The sequence below is a fragment of the Synchiropus splendidus genome, chromosome 8 (assembly GCF_027744825.2).
Source record: "Synchiropus splendidus isolate RoL2022-P1 chromosome 8, RoL_Sspl_1.0, whole genome shotgun sequence".
Taxonomy (NCBI): domain Eukaryota; kingdom Metazoa; phylum Chordata; class Actinopteri; order Syngnathiformes; family Callionymidae; genus Synchiropus; species Synchiropus splendidus.
This window is the reverse complement of record NC_071341.1, coordinates 25,483,919-25,501,903: the sequence shown is the minus strand read 5'-3', so window position 1 is coordinate 25,501,903 and position 17,985 is coordinate 25,483,919. Positions and strand designations below refer to the sequence as shown.

The window sequence follows — 17,985 nt, the reverse complement described above, 5'->3', positions numbered from 1 at the left end:
TGGTTTTCAATAGATGAACACTATTGAATTTGCAGGGATAATCATTGTTGAAAATGTGATCTCTCATGTCACTTTGCCTGGTTGACACCACCGCTCACACAAAGAAAAAGAGTTCTTCAGTGAACATTGTTCCGCTGGTGAAATCCAGGCTGCTGGCATCAACATTCACATTCGATCACTGGTCCAAAAATCATACTCAGGTGAATCGTTGACACTCAATTGTGTTGCTTGCAGCAGACTGACTGCCCAGAGTAGCTGGGACAAAGCTCCCTGTGTAACTCCCACAGAGGAGCAACACAGCTTCATTTAAAACTTCCACGTATTTTGGGAACTTATTTGTCTTCACAAAACTGCATCATTTCTTTTCAAGTGAAGCCTGATTCTTGTTGAGGTTAATTGATTTGGTTGGCATAAAGACATCAAGGATTTTTCAAGTTATCGCAAAGACTAAAAGCCAGTCCAACTCCAATAGAGAAAAGGTGCGGCTAAGTACTCACTCGCGATCGAGAAGTAGAGAAACAACACAGTCGACTCGAGGCAACAATCAAAAGGGAACAGACAGAGCAGAAAAAAAATGGTGAAAATATGATTTCAATTCATTGAATATTTGAAGCCATGTACTCAGAGCAAATCCCTGGAATGTTGTCGGGATTTGCAGCATATGTATATATATATTTTTTTCTTTTCCACTTCCACAACTTCCACAGTTTAAACAACAGAAAGAGACGATGCTGATCCATCCATCGACAGCCATCAGCAGTGAACATGCAATAGGCTGATATTTAAACCGAATGTGATCCAAAGTCCCCGTAATTATGACTGGATATGGTGCGTAGAGACCACGTTTCTAACGACTTTGTTCGTTGTTTTCCCAGCCTGGGAACGCGCCCCAACTTTGTTCTATAAGAATAGAAGCATTATGCTAATGAGATCTTGCCCCCAATGAATACATTTGCTGTTGGAAAACATTTTGGCTTCCACCTTGGGAGCTAATTGAGTGCTCTGACAATGCAGTGCTTGGCTGCTTCACATTCACACAGCTGTGGAAAATTCAATTTCGCAGCAGTTTAGTGCCTCGGCAGGGAGAAGTGAGTGTAGAAAGAGGCGTCTGGATTTGAAAGTTTGACTTGGGTCTGGCTCAGTGCGCAAATAGTCTCCGGCACTTCTGCGTTGTGGTTTTATTAGACAGCGAGCTAAGACACCGTGTGTTGCTTCGGCCGGAGCACACATTAGTAATTACATTATATCTATCTGGAGTGGTGGGAAGTGATACTTTATACGTCATACGTCTCGGCTGAATAGTTCAGATCATCTTTCAATATGGAGATATTCAGGTAAATGCCGTTTTTTTCTTTCACACTACTGTAAATACAAAGCAAAGGTGCATTACCTATTTACTTACAATTTCTATTCTGGGTATTTATTTATTTGTCTTGTGACTTGTCTTTTTTTGCAGATGCTTAGTGGCTGTCTTTGATGTGTTTTTATTTTCATTGGCAGCTGTGGCACTGTGCTACTAATCTAATCTAGAAGAACAAAAACAAGACCCAGGGTCCACAACTACGTGAGCCAGGCTTGTACCATGTGCTTCCTCTCTGTGCTGCAAGTGGCAGCAGAACCCAGCTGGTGCCACTGGCCCAGACCTTGACCCTGCAACAAAGCAGTCACGGAGGATTGCTCTTTACGCATGTCTTGCTGATCCAAATTCGGAGGACACAGGAGACTGGTGGCTACGGCTGGGTTTAGAAAACTGACAACAGACGGGGAAGGAGATCTGTCTTCTGTATTGACCACCATTGTCTCTGTGCTCAGGGGAGATGCTGGCGTGGACATGTTTCGGATGTGAAGTCTATATTCAATATGTTTGTACTGAGATGATGTGGAGAAGATTGCTGTAAAGTCCAGACTATAGAGAGCTCGGGAATATTAGCCCCACCCACTAAATTTAAGAAGGAAAATAGATGTGGTTCCTCCATAAGCGGCCTCCTTGTATAAGCCGCAGGGTTCAGATTTACCAGTAAGTGAAGTAGTGACTTCTAGTCTGGACATTTTCGCACTGGATGTTCAACTCATGCAGTCACCCCACTACACATGAGATCTCTTTGCTCTGCCTTCATGACCCTGGAGGAGTCGACTTGCAACACAACAAATTCATCTTGAAAATCCCCCAAAATGGACACAGGTAAATGGAAATGGCAGGACTCCGGAGTCATGAATCGGTGGCGCAGGGGTCAATGGCGATCTGAAGCTAACCACAGAAAAGCCTCACCTTCGTCCATTCAAACGGACGCTGGTATTGGATTTTGTTCAAATTGCTTCTTTTCCTACTTTGAAGAAATCAATATACAGAGCGTTCAATTAAAAGGATTTTTTTTCTCGGTTTACAGAAAATAAAACAGTTTGTTTTCAGTCTGTGATATCTTTGTGCATTGTTATACTGTTATACTATATACTGTTTCACCAGCGTTTTCCTTGTTATGGGGCAAACAAAAACATCTCTTTCAGCTGTGTCTGAAGCACTATTGACTCATCTGACGTTTATGAAGTGTAGACCCCGTTTCCAAGGTGCCTCTGCAACACACTTGGGACCTGGCCGATTTCTCAGTATCACGCCACAGACATGCCCTTGCTCAAAGACAAACACTGACCCCATTGTTTTGCACCTATGTTTGGGGGAGAAAACACTTCATGGCATCCTCCACGCCACCGGGGAAATCTCTCTCTCTCTCTCTCCTCTGAAAGACATGTATCATATTCCACACATATGTACAGCATGTGTGAGGGTTTGCTTGCTTCATGAACTCTGTTTCCCACTACATCAATAGTCTGCAGACCCGAGGACACTTTTAATGAATTGCTCAAGCTTTATGCTTGACCCTTTGAGGTTTACCTGACGGATCTGTTTGCTCCACGCAGCTCACCGCTGTCTTTTGTTCTGCACAGTGGATAGAATGTTTCGTTTTGAAGCGATAGAAACTGTCCTTTAAAGGGCCAGTAGGTTTGGCCTGTAATACTGTGTACTGCCAGACGTCATTCAGGAAAGCACTCGCATGCATTGTTAGTGTTTTTCACTGGACTCAAGGTTCAGCTCGACAGCGTGGCGACGAGCTGGTGGGCACTGTGTTCACTTGAACTCATTTCCCACTTGATGTCCTAATCTGTGGGCCGTGTTCTCCAACACAGAGCACTTGGCTTTCCATGCTAGAGGTGGCGTCGATTGTTGGCACCGCTGTGGGACCGAGGGCGGAGTGTTGTGAACGGCAGCATGAAGGCGGCTGCAGTGGTAGACGCTGAGATGGAGATGTAGCTGAGCTCGAAAGCTCTGGCCACCATCCGCCGGATCTGACTGCTGTCATCACCGGGAGAAGTTCTCCATCTCATTTGCACTTAATGCCTGAAGTTTGGAGGTGGGTCGCCAGCAGGCTTTTTAATGATACTGCCCAGAACCCACCCAGCTTCACGGTGTGGCAGGAGAGGATGGATGGAGGGAGATAGCGAATAAGTAGGGCATCTCCAAGCCTGTCGTGGTCCAGAGAACAAAGAACATCAGCGCATCCTTTTGTCTTAGCCTACGAAACACTAAGAACCAGCTTCTCAACCAAGTTTTCCCTTTAAAATAAATATATGTCCAAATTTAAACATATTTCTACCATTCCTTTGAGGCTCCAAAACCCATATAAGGTGGGAGAGACATGGCAACACACCTATCCCACTGGCCTTAGGACACAGAGCTTGGCCATCAGTCATCTATTCGCTTCACTGTCATAAAGGCATATGTTGGAGTCGTCCTGTCATGTCGCATTAGCTGAACTTTAAGATGCCCCTGACCTGCTTAATGTCGCCAGAGGGTGAGGAAGCTGCAGGGTGGGATGATTGGATGCACGCTGGTGAGCGCCAGTCTCTGGGGTCAGGTAGAAGTAAGTGCACATGTGACATGCAGTCATGTTCGTGCTCACATGTTGGTGTTTATTGAAGTATTTCCGCGCTGTCACAGCAGGCTTCTCCAACATGCTCTGGTTCGGTTTCCTCACTCCCTCCTCAGCCGTGTGACTTAATCAGTCTGACAGACTTGGGGTGCCTGGGGAAAGACTCTCTCTCTCCACAGTTCCCCCTTCTCCTCAACTTTATGCTCACTGTGACAAACTCATTCTGGCACCTTTCAAAATCTACCACTCTCTGGCGGATGGCTGGGTCTCTTCACACATGTGCATGTAGGCGCTCGCATGCATCGCGCAACTCTTCGGAGAATATACACCTCCCAATATGCAAGCCAGACTCATGTAATATTGAAGCTAATACACAGCATATTTCATTCTTTTTTTTACATTACTATGATCAATAGAAGGTACATACTTCTTATTGTTAGTGGATGACACCTGTTGACACCATGGTGGTCGATGCAGTTCTTATTTCAATCTACTTTGATGCTGCAATTCATCACTATAGTTGTTGCTGATAGACTCTGTATTGGAATCTGTCTAAACACACTGTATCATAAACACGAGCTTGTCCCAAACTCTGAATGGACTTGAACTGACATTCAAACTCAGATTGAAGGAGGTACAGTTGAAATCACGAATGAAGGTTTTCCAAAGTCATGTGTCAGTTTCAGCCAGGAAAATGCAATAATAATAATACATACATACAGTGGAATTATGATGTCTAAAACAAGAGGGATAAAAGGCGGGAGCACTTTGAAGACAGCACATTGACTGTATGCACCCCTGACAAATACTGTACGTCACCCACAAAAGTCTCCGACTGACCCCTTTAGTTGGGGCACGCAGGCCCTCCACCGCACAGCCGTAAACATCTGCCTTCACACCGGCGCCTGTTAGTTATCCACAATCAATCCAACTGAAAGCAACCGGCAAATATTCCCTTCGCCTTCCCTGTTCACTCACAAAGCCTCTCATTATTTTCCTATTGGAAGCGAAACAATGATGACAATTAAACATTTCCCATCTTTTGACAACGTAATTTGCCAAATTAATTCCAGTGTTGTGGGCCTGACTTCCTTTCATCAGCTCGCCGTTTTTCCGCTTTATTCCTGGGCTGTTCATTTTCACTTTATACCCATTAAGCTTTGTTTGTTCACAGCGACGTGTTGTCGAAATTTATTGGAGCTGTCAGTATAAATGAGGTGGCGTGCCGACATGGCATAGCAAATAGAGAACCCCCCCCCAAACGCTCCCGCCTCTTCTCTTCTTCCCTTTTATGGAAATATGCCCCACTTCCTTTATCACGTCCAGGACGAAGCGAGAGACGTTACAATTAAGGTGACGCCACATATGTCCTGTCATGGAGCGGCTGGCCTTTCCCTCTGGGTGGAAATGTGGTTCAGGTCTCGGTGGGAGACTGCCGCTCCTGCTCTTTGATTTAGGGACTGTATTATGTGGCCTTTTGCGAAGGAGCAACACTGTAATTATATGGCTCATTCATAAGGCCACTGGAATGAATGGTAATCTCACAATGAAAGTAACATTTGAGTGCACATAACCAGTTCTCCCTTTGCTTCACCAAGGCCTCAGAGCAAATGTGAGCCCACACTTTAGCCTGTTCATGCTCAAGCCCTGGATACCGTTTTTTTTTTTTTTTTTTTTTTTTTTTTTTTTTTACATTGTCCTGCTTCTTTTTCTGTACAAGACAGCTGCTGGTTCTTTTGATGAAAGACACTTGTTTGGCAGCCTTCAAACAGTAATACATCTCTAAAAGTCACTGGTATTGCGGGGCTGTTCTGGCTCCATTTTGATATCCGGCATAGGGCTGATGATCAAAAGGACTGGGGCTCGGGGAGAAGGTAAAATATGTCTTCTGTGGCGTAAACAACCACACCATCCCTGCTCCGGTTCAGGCATCTTGACAAGATCATTCCAAAGTGTACCTGTCTTTGTACGCAAGTCTGACACATTAGCACATGACTCATGTGACTAATGCATATACATATATATTCTGAGCTCATTTCCTCATTTCCCTCAGTGGGAAGTTGTATCATGGATTGTGTTCATAAACTGGGTCAAGGGGTTTGTTTGTTGTGGGTCATTTTGCTCCAAATGTCTTTTCAAATATGAAGATGAAAAGTGCTGGTGAAATATAGTTCAATATAGACACTGCTATTTGCTACTGCAGCCACAGTTAAGTAGGTTTTCCTCACAACGTTTTTGCAAGAGTGAGACTTGCTATAATTTTTTTATTTAAACAATAATAGGGTAAAGGGATTTAACCCATTCCTCATAACATTCTTCCGTTCTGTTGCTCACCAACAACACTCCACATCGAGGCACTTTCTTTGCATGCTTATTTATTTTAACTTTAAGCTTCTCAACAGGAACAAACCCTTGTCATTTGAGGGTTGGTTTGCTTTAGCATCCCCATTTGTGTAGATTCAGATCAGTGCAGACGAAGTGACAACACAAAAATAATTGCCTTTCAAAATGAAAGATACTCAGTAAAGCAATCTCATTTCACTCCAGAGAATCACCAGGAAAAAAAAGGAACAAACATGAGTGGCTAACTCTTTTGTCAACTTCCACACTGATGAAACTGCTAGTGTCATCAGTGTGGCATCTCGTGGTCAAGCTCAAGTTGACTCAATATTTATCACCAGGAGAACAGCAACTGGACCACAGAATGGTGGTCATCTACTGAGGTAACAATCTGAAAGGTGCAAACTGTTCTGGACACTCCCTTGTAAAGGCAGATGGCATCATTCATGGTTCAAGTTCAGAGAGAGACAAGGGAACTTTCACGTTCCAAATGGCTGATGAGGGATTTCTGACCAGTGCTTGGGTCAAAAGAAACACATTTCATGGATAAGATGCCGTTCAATAACTCAGATTATTGGTGGTGTATATTCATATAAATGAAAACAAAAACAAATGAATAAAACTTAAAATAATTCACTATTGAATGAACACAAACTGTAAGTTTCTCTTCAGCGAGTCTTTGCTTGTAACACGTGTTCAGATTAATGACTTGCATAATGCAGCTTTAAATAATCCATCAGATTGATTTTATCCACTTCTCTGGAAAATTAGTAATATAAACACGGAAGAGTCACAGAGAAGGCCCAATCGCACGCTTTGCATCATTAACTCTGCTCAATGTGAAGCAGGCACATCTGGAAGAGGCTCTTTGGGCTGCAGGAGACTTCACATAAATTCATGAGATACTTCCTCAAATGAAGCTGCGCTGCCTCTGTGAAAAGTGCATTTTTAATGGGACTCTCCTTCATGATTTATACCCATAACCTGGGGGGAGCATGAGGGCCATGGACCGGAGGGGATGAGTGGAGTGGTGACACTTCTGAACATTCAAGTGTCGCGTGATCATGTTTGGATCATATTTTTTAACAACCCAATCCAAAAAAATGTGCATTTATTGGGAGTCTCACCACATTAGAATCCAAAAAGCGATGTCTTTGGTGAGGCAGTTTCCATCTAATCCTGGGGTGTTATACAAGACTGCCAATGGCCTACAGTTCTTGGAGGAAAATCAGAAGCAAAGCTGTTTATAGCATGAGCACGGAACAATGCGAGGTAATAAAATTAGCATACAACAGGGGAGAATAATCACATTTAAGCTTGTTTGCGCACTGGGCATAAATACTCAACTCGGACAGCTAATACTCTGGCATTCTAAATAAGGAGTCCAAGGCGAAGATACGTTTTAATTCACGACAACAATGCTTCCAGAAATGTGTGGTTCTCCGCTCGTATCATTTCTCAGGCACGAGATATCTCTGTTTACCTTAGCAGCCATTGTACTGCCATTACTCTCATCCGTCTTCCATTAGATAGCATTGTCTACTAGCTGGACCTAAATCCTCTTGTCCTCGTGAGAAATGACAAGCAGGCGTTAACGGCACTGCTCCTTTGCTTCTCTCCATTGACTCTACGAAATCCCTGTTAAATCCTTCTTTGCATTCTTTTGCCTCCTCTCTGTTGGTTCAAGAGCATATGGTAAATGTACGAGAAAGTGGAGGGAGAAGCAAACTTTTGTTGGCACCCTAGACCTTCAGCAAAAACATTCCCTCCTCTCATGTGAACAGCGAGCCTCCTTCATCCCATGTATGATGAAACGCTGAGGAAGTCAAGAGCAACCACGTTGGTGTCACCTATATACACCAGTTCCCACGTGTGTCTCAGAGCGGCGGCCACCAAGGACGTCCGGCCGTCTCTGGAAAGTGTTTACCATCCACTTGTCAGTCAGTGGGTGACGTCCTTGTCTTGTTATCATTTTAGATATGGCTCCAATGAACTTTCCGTCGCTTTCAAGCCTCTCTCTCTCTTCCCACTCTAATCCAATTTCTGATGTGGAGTCAGTTCATCATCGTGCACCACAGGCTTTCTCTCGTCCCTGCGCTCTGGCTTGTGCAGCAAGTAATGGATGGCCTTGCCCTTGGCCAACCCCACGGCCTCGGGTTGCTCTTCAACCGTTTGCCTTTAGGTTCGTCTCCAGCGGGTGTGTGCTGTGGTATTTTGATGTGATTTAATCTGGTTTATAAGGTTACAGACTATGGAAGGCATCAGGGCTGCCCTGCCGCCACTTAGCATTGGGCAGCGGCCAAAGCAAAGTGAAAAACCCAAATGACTTCACCGCTCTTTGAGACCTGCCCTAATGTGCTTGTCGGATTAAGCAGTAGCTATTGTGAATTCTCTTGGATCCATTACCACAGTGAAATTCTTGCCAAGAGATATAAAAAGATATTAAATAAGTAAACGCATCCAAGTGTTATCTGGCATTGATATACGACTCCTGCCACCCGACGCATCCCAGACCAGAGTAATAAATGCTCAATAACCTTATACAGGAACGTAATGAGCAACATTTCACATTTTCATATTCAACAGTTCAAACGTGCCACCATACTAAAAATCACACTTAAGACTCATTTATGCTCAATGTCACGTCCGGATACAAACGGAGCCTTCTGACTGTGTTCTGCACGGTTTTCCACAACGCTCACAGATAACGTTTTGACTGTGGGCTGCCCCCCGCAGTGGATATATTGGTGAACAGCAATACCAGCGTAAAGAGCACGTGATCAGTGACAGTAATGATAACAACTTTGTACGTAAAGGGAGCATAAATGGGCCTTAAAGGAACCCAAGGTATCCACAACCCATCAAGTAATCTTTCCTCTGTGGCTTCGTCTTTGTTGAGATGCCACCGCTGGTCTTACTGAGGACCTCTCTGCGAGAGACGAATCCATCCACTCCTATTCAATCCATTTGCTTTGCTCAAGATCCAGAGTCCAAGGCTGGGGGCAAGGGTAGGCTCTCTGATTGGATTTGGATCCAAAACAGTGCAAATGATTTTCCATTAAACCTTCAAAAGAGTTTCTTAAGTCGGAGCCGTTCATTTCCCTACGTACAGTACTGTCTGGTGCAGATGGAGTCAAGTGACAGGAGACAGAAAACCCATCATAGAAATGTGGGCACAAATTGAATAATCTTGAGATGACATTTTCTGCACCAGTCACCACACGATAGAATGCAGAGAGGCAACTTTTCCCCGCTCTTGTTCCTACACCGTTCTTCTCAACATTCAGTCCGTGCAACCAAAATAACCGACGCTCAAGACTGATGGAAAGTGCTTGCACAAAAAACCAAGTTGGCCCGATGTCAACGGTGCTCCACATCCATTATGCTGAAAGAGAAGTATGCAGAGCAGCTCGGCCTTTACATTGCAACCCCCCACTAATGAATGGAGCCTTCGTTCCCAATTGCTTAATTGTCTTAGTCCGGCAAGCAGGTGGCTCGAAGCTTTATTTGGGTCTTGGTTTGAAACAAAACAACACAGATAACAGGGTGTGGGGCTGCAGGGGGCGGGGGATGACTTCAGTTTGGAGGGTGCCAAGGCAGCCTTTCAGACTCCAGAAGTTCAGCGCAGCTCCAAAATAAAAAGGATTCCCACGCCACCAGGACCAGCTCTCATTTAGCTGTTCCTCACTCTTTCCACTGATACTGTGCCTGTTCATTAGTTGGATAGGTACAGAGCAGTTTTCCGGTGTTTGGATAGCAGTAACAGCTAATGGAGTTCAGGATATTCCCCCGTCCACATCTGGTGGAACACGCCTTGAATCTTCAATTACAAGTCCACCACAATATACCGCGTGTTAGGAGCGTCTCAGGTTTTCATCCATGGCGATTTCCATGTATATACATATATATATATATAACAATTCAAGAGGCATAGGGGCGATTGCCATGTTCCGTATGAGTACAAACACGGCGCAGCAGATGCACACAGTCGTAAAGGGTGGGCGTTAACAGTATGGAAGATTACAAAAGAGGATGAGGCGAAGGGAAGAAGAGGCAGCAGGTAGCTTTATCCTGGTTGTAATATTGAGCTGTCCAACAGTCCTCTCCAGCTGCATTGGGGAGTTGTTATCAGATCGGCAACCCGATTTCTCAAGTGTCTGGAGTGCCACGGCAGCACATGCATCTTCGACTTCCTCAACATAACCTTTTCTGGTTTACAAATACTTCTGCCAGCCAGCACCAGAATACATAATGTGACTCATGTTGAACTGGCAGGGTGCGATTTCCTCACGGAAAATGCTGGAGAGGCCGTCATCGTGCTGCACTTTGACTTTTGGCTACTTTATGTTCCAAACCAAAGCATTGCTTCGTCGCTGAGAATATTTCAGTTAAACACTTGGAACAAAGGACGGATATGATGACGTATAGGTTTCTTTATTTTTCATCAAGAAGCTTGTTGTTACAGGTAGAATGGCTCGATACCACTTTCTGTACCCCGATTGATACTGTAGCCTTGAGGATCGGTCGATACCAGTCCGATACCTTCGACTTGTCACTCAAGAAGTTAATATTTATGGGTGTGAACTGCCTAATACTGACACCTAAAAACGTGAAACCACAACTGCTTTGTCAAAATGTAAAGCTTTAAATGACATTAAAAAGTGCAACACGGCAGAAAACTAAACCAAATATTTTAACCAAAGCAAAAATACTAGACTACACACCATGTTCGACACACCACTGTACAATTTAATCGACATTACAGTACGTCACACAAAGATATTTGGGCTTATGGATCAGATCAGACAAGTTCTTGGAAAAAAAAAATGAAGAAAATGGCTAGTGGGACCAGATGCCGATCAAGGCCAATGCAAATGACCATCGCTAGTTATGTGGACGACAGATGACTTCTTCATGTGCCAAAATATAAACAAACCTATGGTACGGGTCATACTGTGAACTCCAAATGGCAACAGACAACATTGCGGTATTTAGACAAGTCAAGCTATAAATCGATGAATATGGTGGCTGGAGTAGTTACACAAGCAGATGGTGGACACCAGTAACTTCAAGCTGACGTTGCTCATACTTGTATGCAAGTTTTGGAGTAAAATAACTTGGATCATATAATGTTACAGATTGCGACAGCTGTAAACGATAGTGATGATGTCCAGCCATCATCATCACTAGTGCAGGGACGATGAAGCTTCATGAAACAGTGTCCTCATGTTCACAGCCCACTAGATGGCACTCTGTTCTAATACGTTTAGATTTGAACAAACTTTTCAATGCCACCTCATAATTTTCAAACAGAGAGCGCCACCTACTGACTTTCGTGATTAAGGGCACTGTTTCATGAAGCCTCACCTGCCCAATCATCGTTGTTTTTGCTTGAGAGATTAGGAAGAATGTCACACGTGATTCAGATAAACGTCTGCAAAGTAATGCCATTAGTTATGGCTGGTACCTGGTGACTCCAAAGCTGAATGTTTCATTGAATAAACTCTGGTGCCCAAAGATCCAGGATGTGTGTCAGGTTTTTTTTTTTTTTTTTTTGATAGCGTCTGAATAGAAATGTAAAATAAATAATAGTAAAACCAGCAGGGACACAGCCTTCACTTGTACCAATAAAAAAAAAAAAAAAAAAAAAAGAAAAACGAAAATGGGCAAGTGTCTGTTGCCTTGAAACATTTATAAAAGAATTCTGTTAAAAAAAAAAATTATATATATATATATATATATATATATATATATATATATATATACACACTGCAAAGGCAGTGGATGGATTAGCAGCGAGTTTCATTGCTTCTGAAATAGGTCAACACTTTGTCACTGTGTGATCTACTCCTCAGCTTCCCCACATCCCTGTAGAGCCACCTCGCACAAACATTTCCTGTTGTTTCCTTTGCATTAAAGCGCAATTTAGAAGCCATTAATCCCCCTCATAATCTGTCACCAAATAAAATCCCGACCGAATTGGATAAAGCTCCTTTTAGCTGTCAGCATTTCTTTGAAACACCACTGCCCAACTGCTCCTCCGTTTGGCTCCCCAGCGAGGATCAAGGTGGGACGACAGAGGGGCGCGGGGGCAGATGCTTGTGATGCATTCACAGGTGACTCGGTGATCACAACAGCATCTGCTTGAATTACTTAACACTGCCACCCAACAGACATGTAATCCAGGATAATGCCCTTTTGCTGAGTGCTCCAATCTGGATGAATTCATCCCGCAGGAATGAGATCCAGCAGCAGGGTCTCTGGGTGAGAGAAGATGAGGGGATTGTGGCTGACTGGTTGGCAGCAAGGAAAAGGACCGTGGCTGGGAGAGCCTCTTGTTCTGTGTGTAATGGAACTGATCATAAAGAGCGCGCGTCTGATGACCGGCTGCTGACGTGAGATGGAGCGCGTCATGTCATTTATTCTGTTTTTTTTTTTTATCCAAGAAGACTCCGATGCAATCATTCCCCCTCTCTTGGCCGGCTGACCTGAATCCTGACGGACTCAAAATGAGGATTTAATCTCAGCCGCAGACACCAAAAACCACTGTACTTACAGTCGACGTTGAGACACAATACACCTCGACAACAACAAAGTCCAATCCATCATTCCATTATTGTACTCAACAGATTCTTGTTGTTGACGTGAGCAACACTGAAACTTCTTCCCTGCGCGGCGTAATCCAAATATTTTCTTCGACATGCCATTACTTTTTAATAGCGCGTCCAAATATTGGGATTTACAAGTTCCAGCTGTCCAGAAGCTGCTTCCTCGATGATTTATTCATATGTTTACTGATTACCATAAATATCCAGCCGGGCTCTGGGCTCAGAGGGATTACACAGGGCTTAATCTTTGGTGGCACAGAAATGAGCAGGGGTCCAAGCAAGTGAGGTGTCTTCCACTGGCTCGCCTTAACGGGACAAACAAGAAAACAAACTGGGCGCCAACAGCGTGACGTCATCCGCCGTTCAAGCAGTGACAGCGCTCGAGTGACTGAATCTGGCTGTCATAACTGGTGGACGCCGAGTCGTCTGAGAAGGACAAGGGCACTTTTATTAGAGCTTGGATGCTCCGGCATCAAGCCGCCGTCGACATCCACCTTTAATGAGCCCGCGGGGACATCAGGGCGCATTAAGACAAGCAAGAAAAACCCACCCCGGATCGTTTGAAAACAGCCATATCACTTATGCTCCAAGTTTTCACGGTCATAGAGGAAATGGAAAGTCCTGGTAATGGGACAGTATTTCCCTCCCAAAGACATGATGCCTTTCATTGTAGTTTTCATCCCAAGCGTTTACCCGAGGAAGACAACCAAACCTCCGTCAATAGGAGGAAATGTATAATTCAGCCACCCAAATACAACATTGTGAAGACATTTAATTATACTTTAGTTGAGCAATATGTATCAAAGCCTGCCGCCCAGGAAAAGCGGATTTGGACGCGTCAGACTGCAGTTAATAGACAGCAGTAAATGGAATATTGGGGGAGTACTAAGACATGCTTTCCAGGACTAAGGAACGGCTTAATCTGGCTGCTGATGAAATAAAGAGTTGTGACACAAGATATATGGGTGGGTGGGAGATAATGAAGGCATGCGGGGGTGGGGGGCGATGGGCAGGGGATTTCAAAGGAGATTGGGATTTCATTTCAGCACAGAACTACTCCTGCGTGATTGAGATCGAGTCAGGAAGAGCCCAGACGTCAACTTTGAATTTCTCTCCAAAAAGGTGAGCTTCACAAGGAGACTGCTAAAGGAGCGAAATATCTTGAGATGAAGTTTCATCTCAAACTCTTATGTTAAACGGTACGTGAAACTGTCGCAACAGAAGCACCATTTCGACTGATTCAAGAAGAGTGAATCCAACAAGGTTTTTAAGTTTGGTGACACGAAACAACAACTTGTGTGTCACCAATTCGAGACTGACTCTAGGGTCACAACGAATTCAAGGAGAATATCTTCAACTTGTTGCGAAACAAAACCAGAATATGACTGATGTCAGAAGGTGGAAAAATTGGGGGTTGAAGTAGGGAGATGGGTTCAGTTCAAGTTTGGCCTGAGGTGCACGTGCTTCGAGAAACTGCTTCCCAGAGCCCCTTGGCTGCCAGGTGCCGTGTCATCCGTCACGAGCAGGAGAGGTGACAGCAGCATAAAAGGTGTCCTAGATGCAGAGTGTGGCGGTTTCCTTTTCTCATTCCCTCCACCCTCCTTTCCTCTTGCTCTGGACCATTTATTTCTTAAAGTTGAGCTGCCATATTCCAGTGCATAAAAACATCAGGCTGCATATGTTCATTCTCTCCCTCGCACCCCGGCTGGCAGCAAATGACTGCCGCCGCCACAGCTCCCCTCTGTCCCCGTGTTCATAAAAAACAAGATTGTTTTCTGTGGCTTTCTGCTGACACCAACTCCGCACATAAAGAGAGCCGTAATTTGTCCGACAATGGTGAAGTACGAGGAAGCCTTTTTTTTTTTTTTCCCCTCCCCGGGGGTACGCGTTCGGAGACGGTAGGTTGTTATCCCCTGTTTACCTGGCAGGCAAAGAAGTATGTTATATTATGGTAATAACCACCAGGGCTGAAATATATCGCAATCTTGTCTCATTCCAGCTGAAGCCGTCGCCTCGCGGGAACAGCAACTGCGTGGTGACTGTTGAACCCCACTCGGCGGCTGCCGACAAATAGGATGAGCACAAAACAGTCTCAAACTTCACGCACTTGGGAACTTTTAATGACAGGATAAGGACCAAAGGCTCGGCGATCCCACTGCATTATTGGACGCTTTCTTCAGCCACACACAAACAGAGCAATGCCAGTGCCATTCCAGCTGACATTTAAATAGGCAAAGCAACCTTGTTAACACAAGCTACCACGAGTGACATCACACCCAAGCAACCCAGCCTCTGTTAAACACACGGAAATAAAGGGTCACAACGCCAACATCAGCTTGCGACAGGAAATTCAATAGCTATGTGCAATTTCACCAGCGTGGACATGAGCTGTCGCTTCTCTGTGGCAAACTGTGAAAATCACAGATCCCTTTGTCAGTCAGAGGAGTTTAAAAAGAAGCCAAGTTCTACGTGCAAGTCAGCCTTCTTTCCACCCGCGTCTCTTTTCTTTCCTCGCAGACCCCTGTAGAGGCACTGAATGGGTAAAAAGCTGTCAGTTCAAAACAATGTGACTTTGGATTGAACGCTTGGCTGGACTGGACTGAGGGTTGGGGGACTCGTGTTTGCATGTCTCCGCGTGTGACAGGAATATTAAGGGAGGCCATTTAACTTCCCCGGATAGAGAGAACACGGCGGCTGAGCAAGTTCCACGTCTGTTCGTAGATTGGTCATGACAAGAAAGAGTCCTTTGAGAATTCAGCGCAGACATGAGCCGTGTCGTTCCGGCCGCCCCATGACAGCACAGGCTCAGACATCATCGCAGAGGCAAAATGAGCGACCCGGCGAGCAATGGCAATCACAGGAAGACAGGGTGAACTTCATTCGGAAAACTTACCATGTGAGAAGATCCACAGGAGCAGGAGGACCCCACGTAGCATGACTGGAGAACGGAGAGAGCAAAACCTATGGAACACAGTGGGCGAGTGTGAAATTGAAGTTGGCAGGCACAAAGACATGCACGAGATGAGACGCTCCTCTGTGCTGCCGGAGGAGGGAAGGATGCTCCGGTCCTTACTGGTATGTCTCCGCGAGGCAGCGGACTCTGTGTCTCTGTGTGGCTCCTCTCCCTTCCTTCCTTCCGTCGGTCGGTCGGTCTGTGGGACTCTTCAGAGTTGGTCCGTGCTCAGCTCAGCCGCACATGCTCTCGTGTTGACGCCAGGTTGTAGACTTTAAGTGTCTTTGGTGATGACTCGGAGCGGAGATGCGCTCACTCTCTCACTCGCCCGCTCTCTCGCTGGCCATCCATTCTCTGTCTCGTCAGCCCTCACTTGCCCCCCCTCCCTCTCCTCTTTCTCTCTCTCTCTCTCTCCCTCTCCTCACTCACGTAGCAAACAGATTCAGGGGATAAAGCTCCACATCTAGACTCCTCCCTCCCTCCCTCTCTCTCTGTCTCTCTCTCCTTCCCTCCCTCCAATGTTCCCTCTCTCTCCCTCCGTCTCGCTGAGTGCTGGGAGTTTTGGTCCTCACTCTGGGAACGGGAGCTGCCGTGGGAGAAAAGAGGAAATTAGAATGAGAATAGGAGGCGTGCATTCTTTTCTCTTCCAAAACAACGTTCAGCGCCCCCCCCTCCTCCTCCAGCATAGACCCCATCTCTTTATCTATTTAGCACCACTGAGGTTTGGGTAAAGGTTAAGAACAAAAATTTGGCTTCTGCGAGGGCATCTGAAAACATCTCCACTCATCACGTGGCTACTCTTCACATATTCACGGCACCTCTCACGCCTTCATTTGAAAGTAGGGCAACATTGCTACGCAGCCTTCAACTTCACAGGCAGGTATGTTTGAAGAAAGGGCGGATTTTCAAACATACATGAAACAAGAACTGCTGTAATTACTTTTGGATATTAGAATATTACAACACATTTTCCGTTCCTTCTGTGAAGCTGGAGCCAACGTACAGCATGTTCTCACTCACACACAAATGGTCCTTTTCAAGGAAGTACTTCACCGCTGATCCCACAGGTGATGGGTCTCCTTTCTTTCCCCCTAAAGCAGGCGGAAAGGCTCATTCAAGATGAGCTTATTCTTCCTCCCTCTTCTTCATCAACTCCTCACACACATTCGCGTTTTCTCCACACAGCAGAGCCAAGTGTTCTGCTGTGTGGGACCTGCACTTTTGAACTTGCTCCCCTGGCTCACCACTCTGAGGAGCAGTGTTCTTGCTAGTAACCGTGTTGCAGACGTCTGTGGCGGTGTCCTATGCGTTTGGAAAGAACTCACCTTTAGAAGAACAGTCTGATCCGCATCTTCTTTCTCACACCATATAAAAGGTCCCTTCTTTGCTTTTTTCGGTCATCCACACCCCAAATACACTGTCACAAAACACACAGACAGAGATAGACTCAAACACCTTAGCTTTTAATACAATGAACTCACATGTTTGTCTGTGGACTTACTTCCCTATTTATATACAGTACACACTGATTTAAGCAGTTCATGATTTTTATTAGCTTGAGCTCTGTTTTTGACTGTTCATTTTTATCGGATCAATGATTGACACTTAAATTGAGAATGAGAAGTTGTTCACACTCATCAAATTGCTGTACTTTAATTGTGTACTGTTCCGCACATGCACACAAAATGTGTGCTGTCTTGCAAAGCATTCACTCCGTACCGTCTACAGGCAGAGGTCGGACGAAGCTAGTGAGGAATACGTGGTCACATGTTGTGGTGGACCTGTGAACAACTCCATTTCAGTGCTACAACTCACACGGTGGTGATGGTGGTACTGATGGCAGGGTCCAAAGATCAATATTAAAAGGAGTCGGGAAATGTACCCTGAGGTATCCCTGCATAACTCAATGACACCAAGTAAAGAACTTGGTGCTCAAACGACTGCAATTCCTTCAGGGTGGTAGTTTGTAGTCCAGGATGACGTGGTGTTTTCCCAATTTCGACGACTCTTGGCTTCTGTGCCAGCAGTATTGTAGACAAAATGAATACTTTGCAGCTTCTCAAGTGGCTGCACTCCCCAGCGGTTTCTGGAGCTCATCCCCGCCACTGGCCCCGAGTTCTTGAAAGCACCAGTGTGACTCTGTTGAGAACAGAAAAGG

The 17,985-nt window shown here is 45.1% G+C and overlaps 1 protein-coding gene across 15 annotated transcripts in view; it reads right to left on the bottom strand.

Annotated features, from left to right (window-relative positions):
- kirrel3b (kirre like nephrin family adhesion molecule 3b) overlaps positions 1-16,174 on the bottom strand; it is a 142,584-nt gene extending 126,410 nt beyond the window's left edge. For all 15 annotated transcript variants that reach the window (XM_053873595.1, XM_053873600.1, XM_053873596.1 and 12 more), the window contains exons 1-2: positions 15,948-16,174; positions 15,768-15,835 (exon numbers count right to left, since the gene is read on the bottom strand). In XM_053873595.1, the coding sequence (XP_053729570.1) occupies positions 15,768-15,810 (43 nt within the window). In that variant the 5' untranslated portion in view covers positions 15,811-15,835; positions 15,948-16,174. The remainder of the gene's footprint in view (positions 1-15,767; positions 15,836-15,947) is intronic.
- Between the last annotated feature and the right edge of the window lie 1,811 nt (positions 16,175-17,985).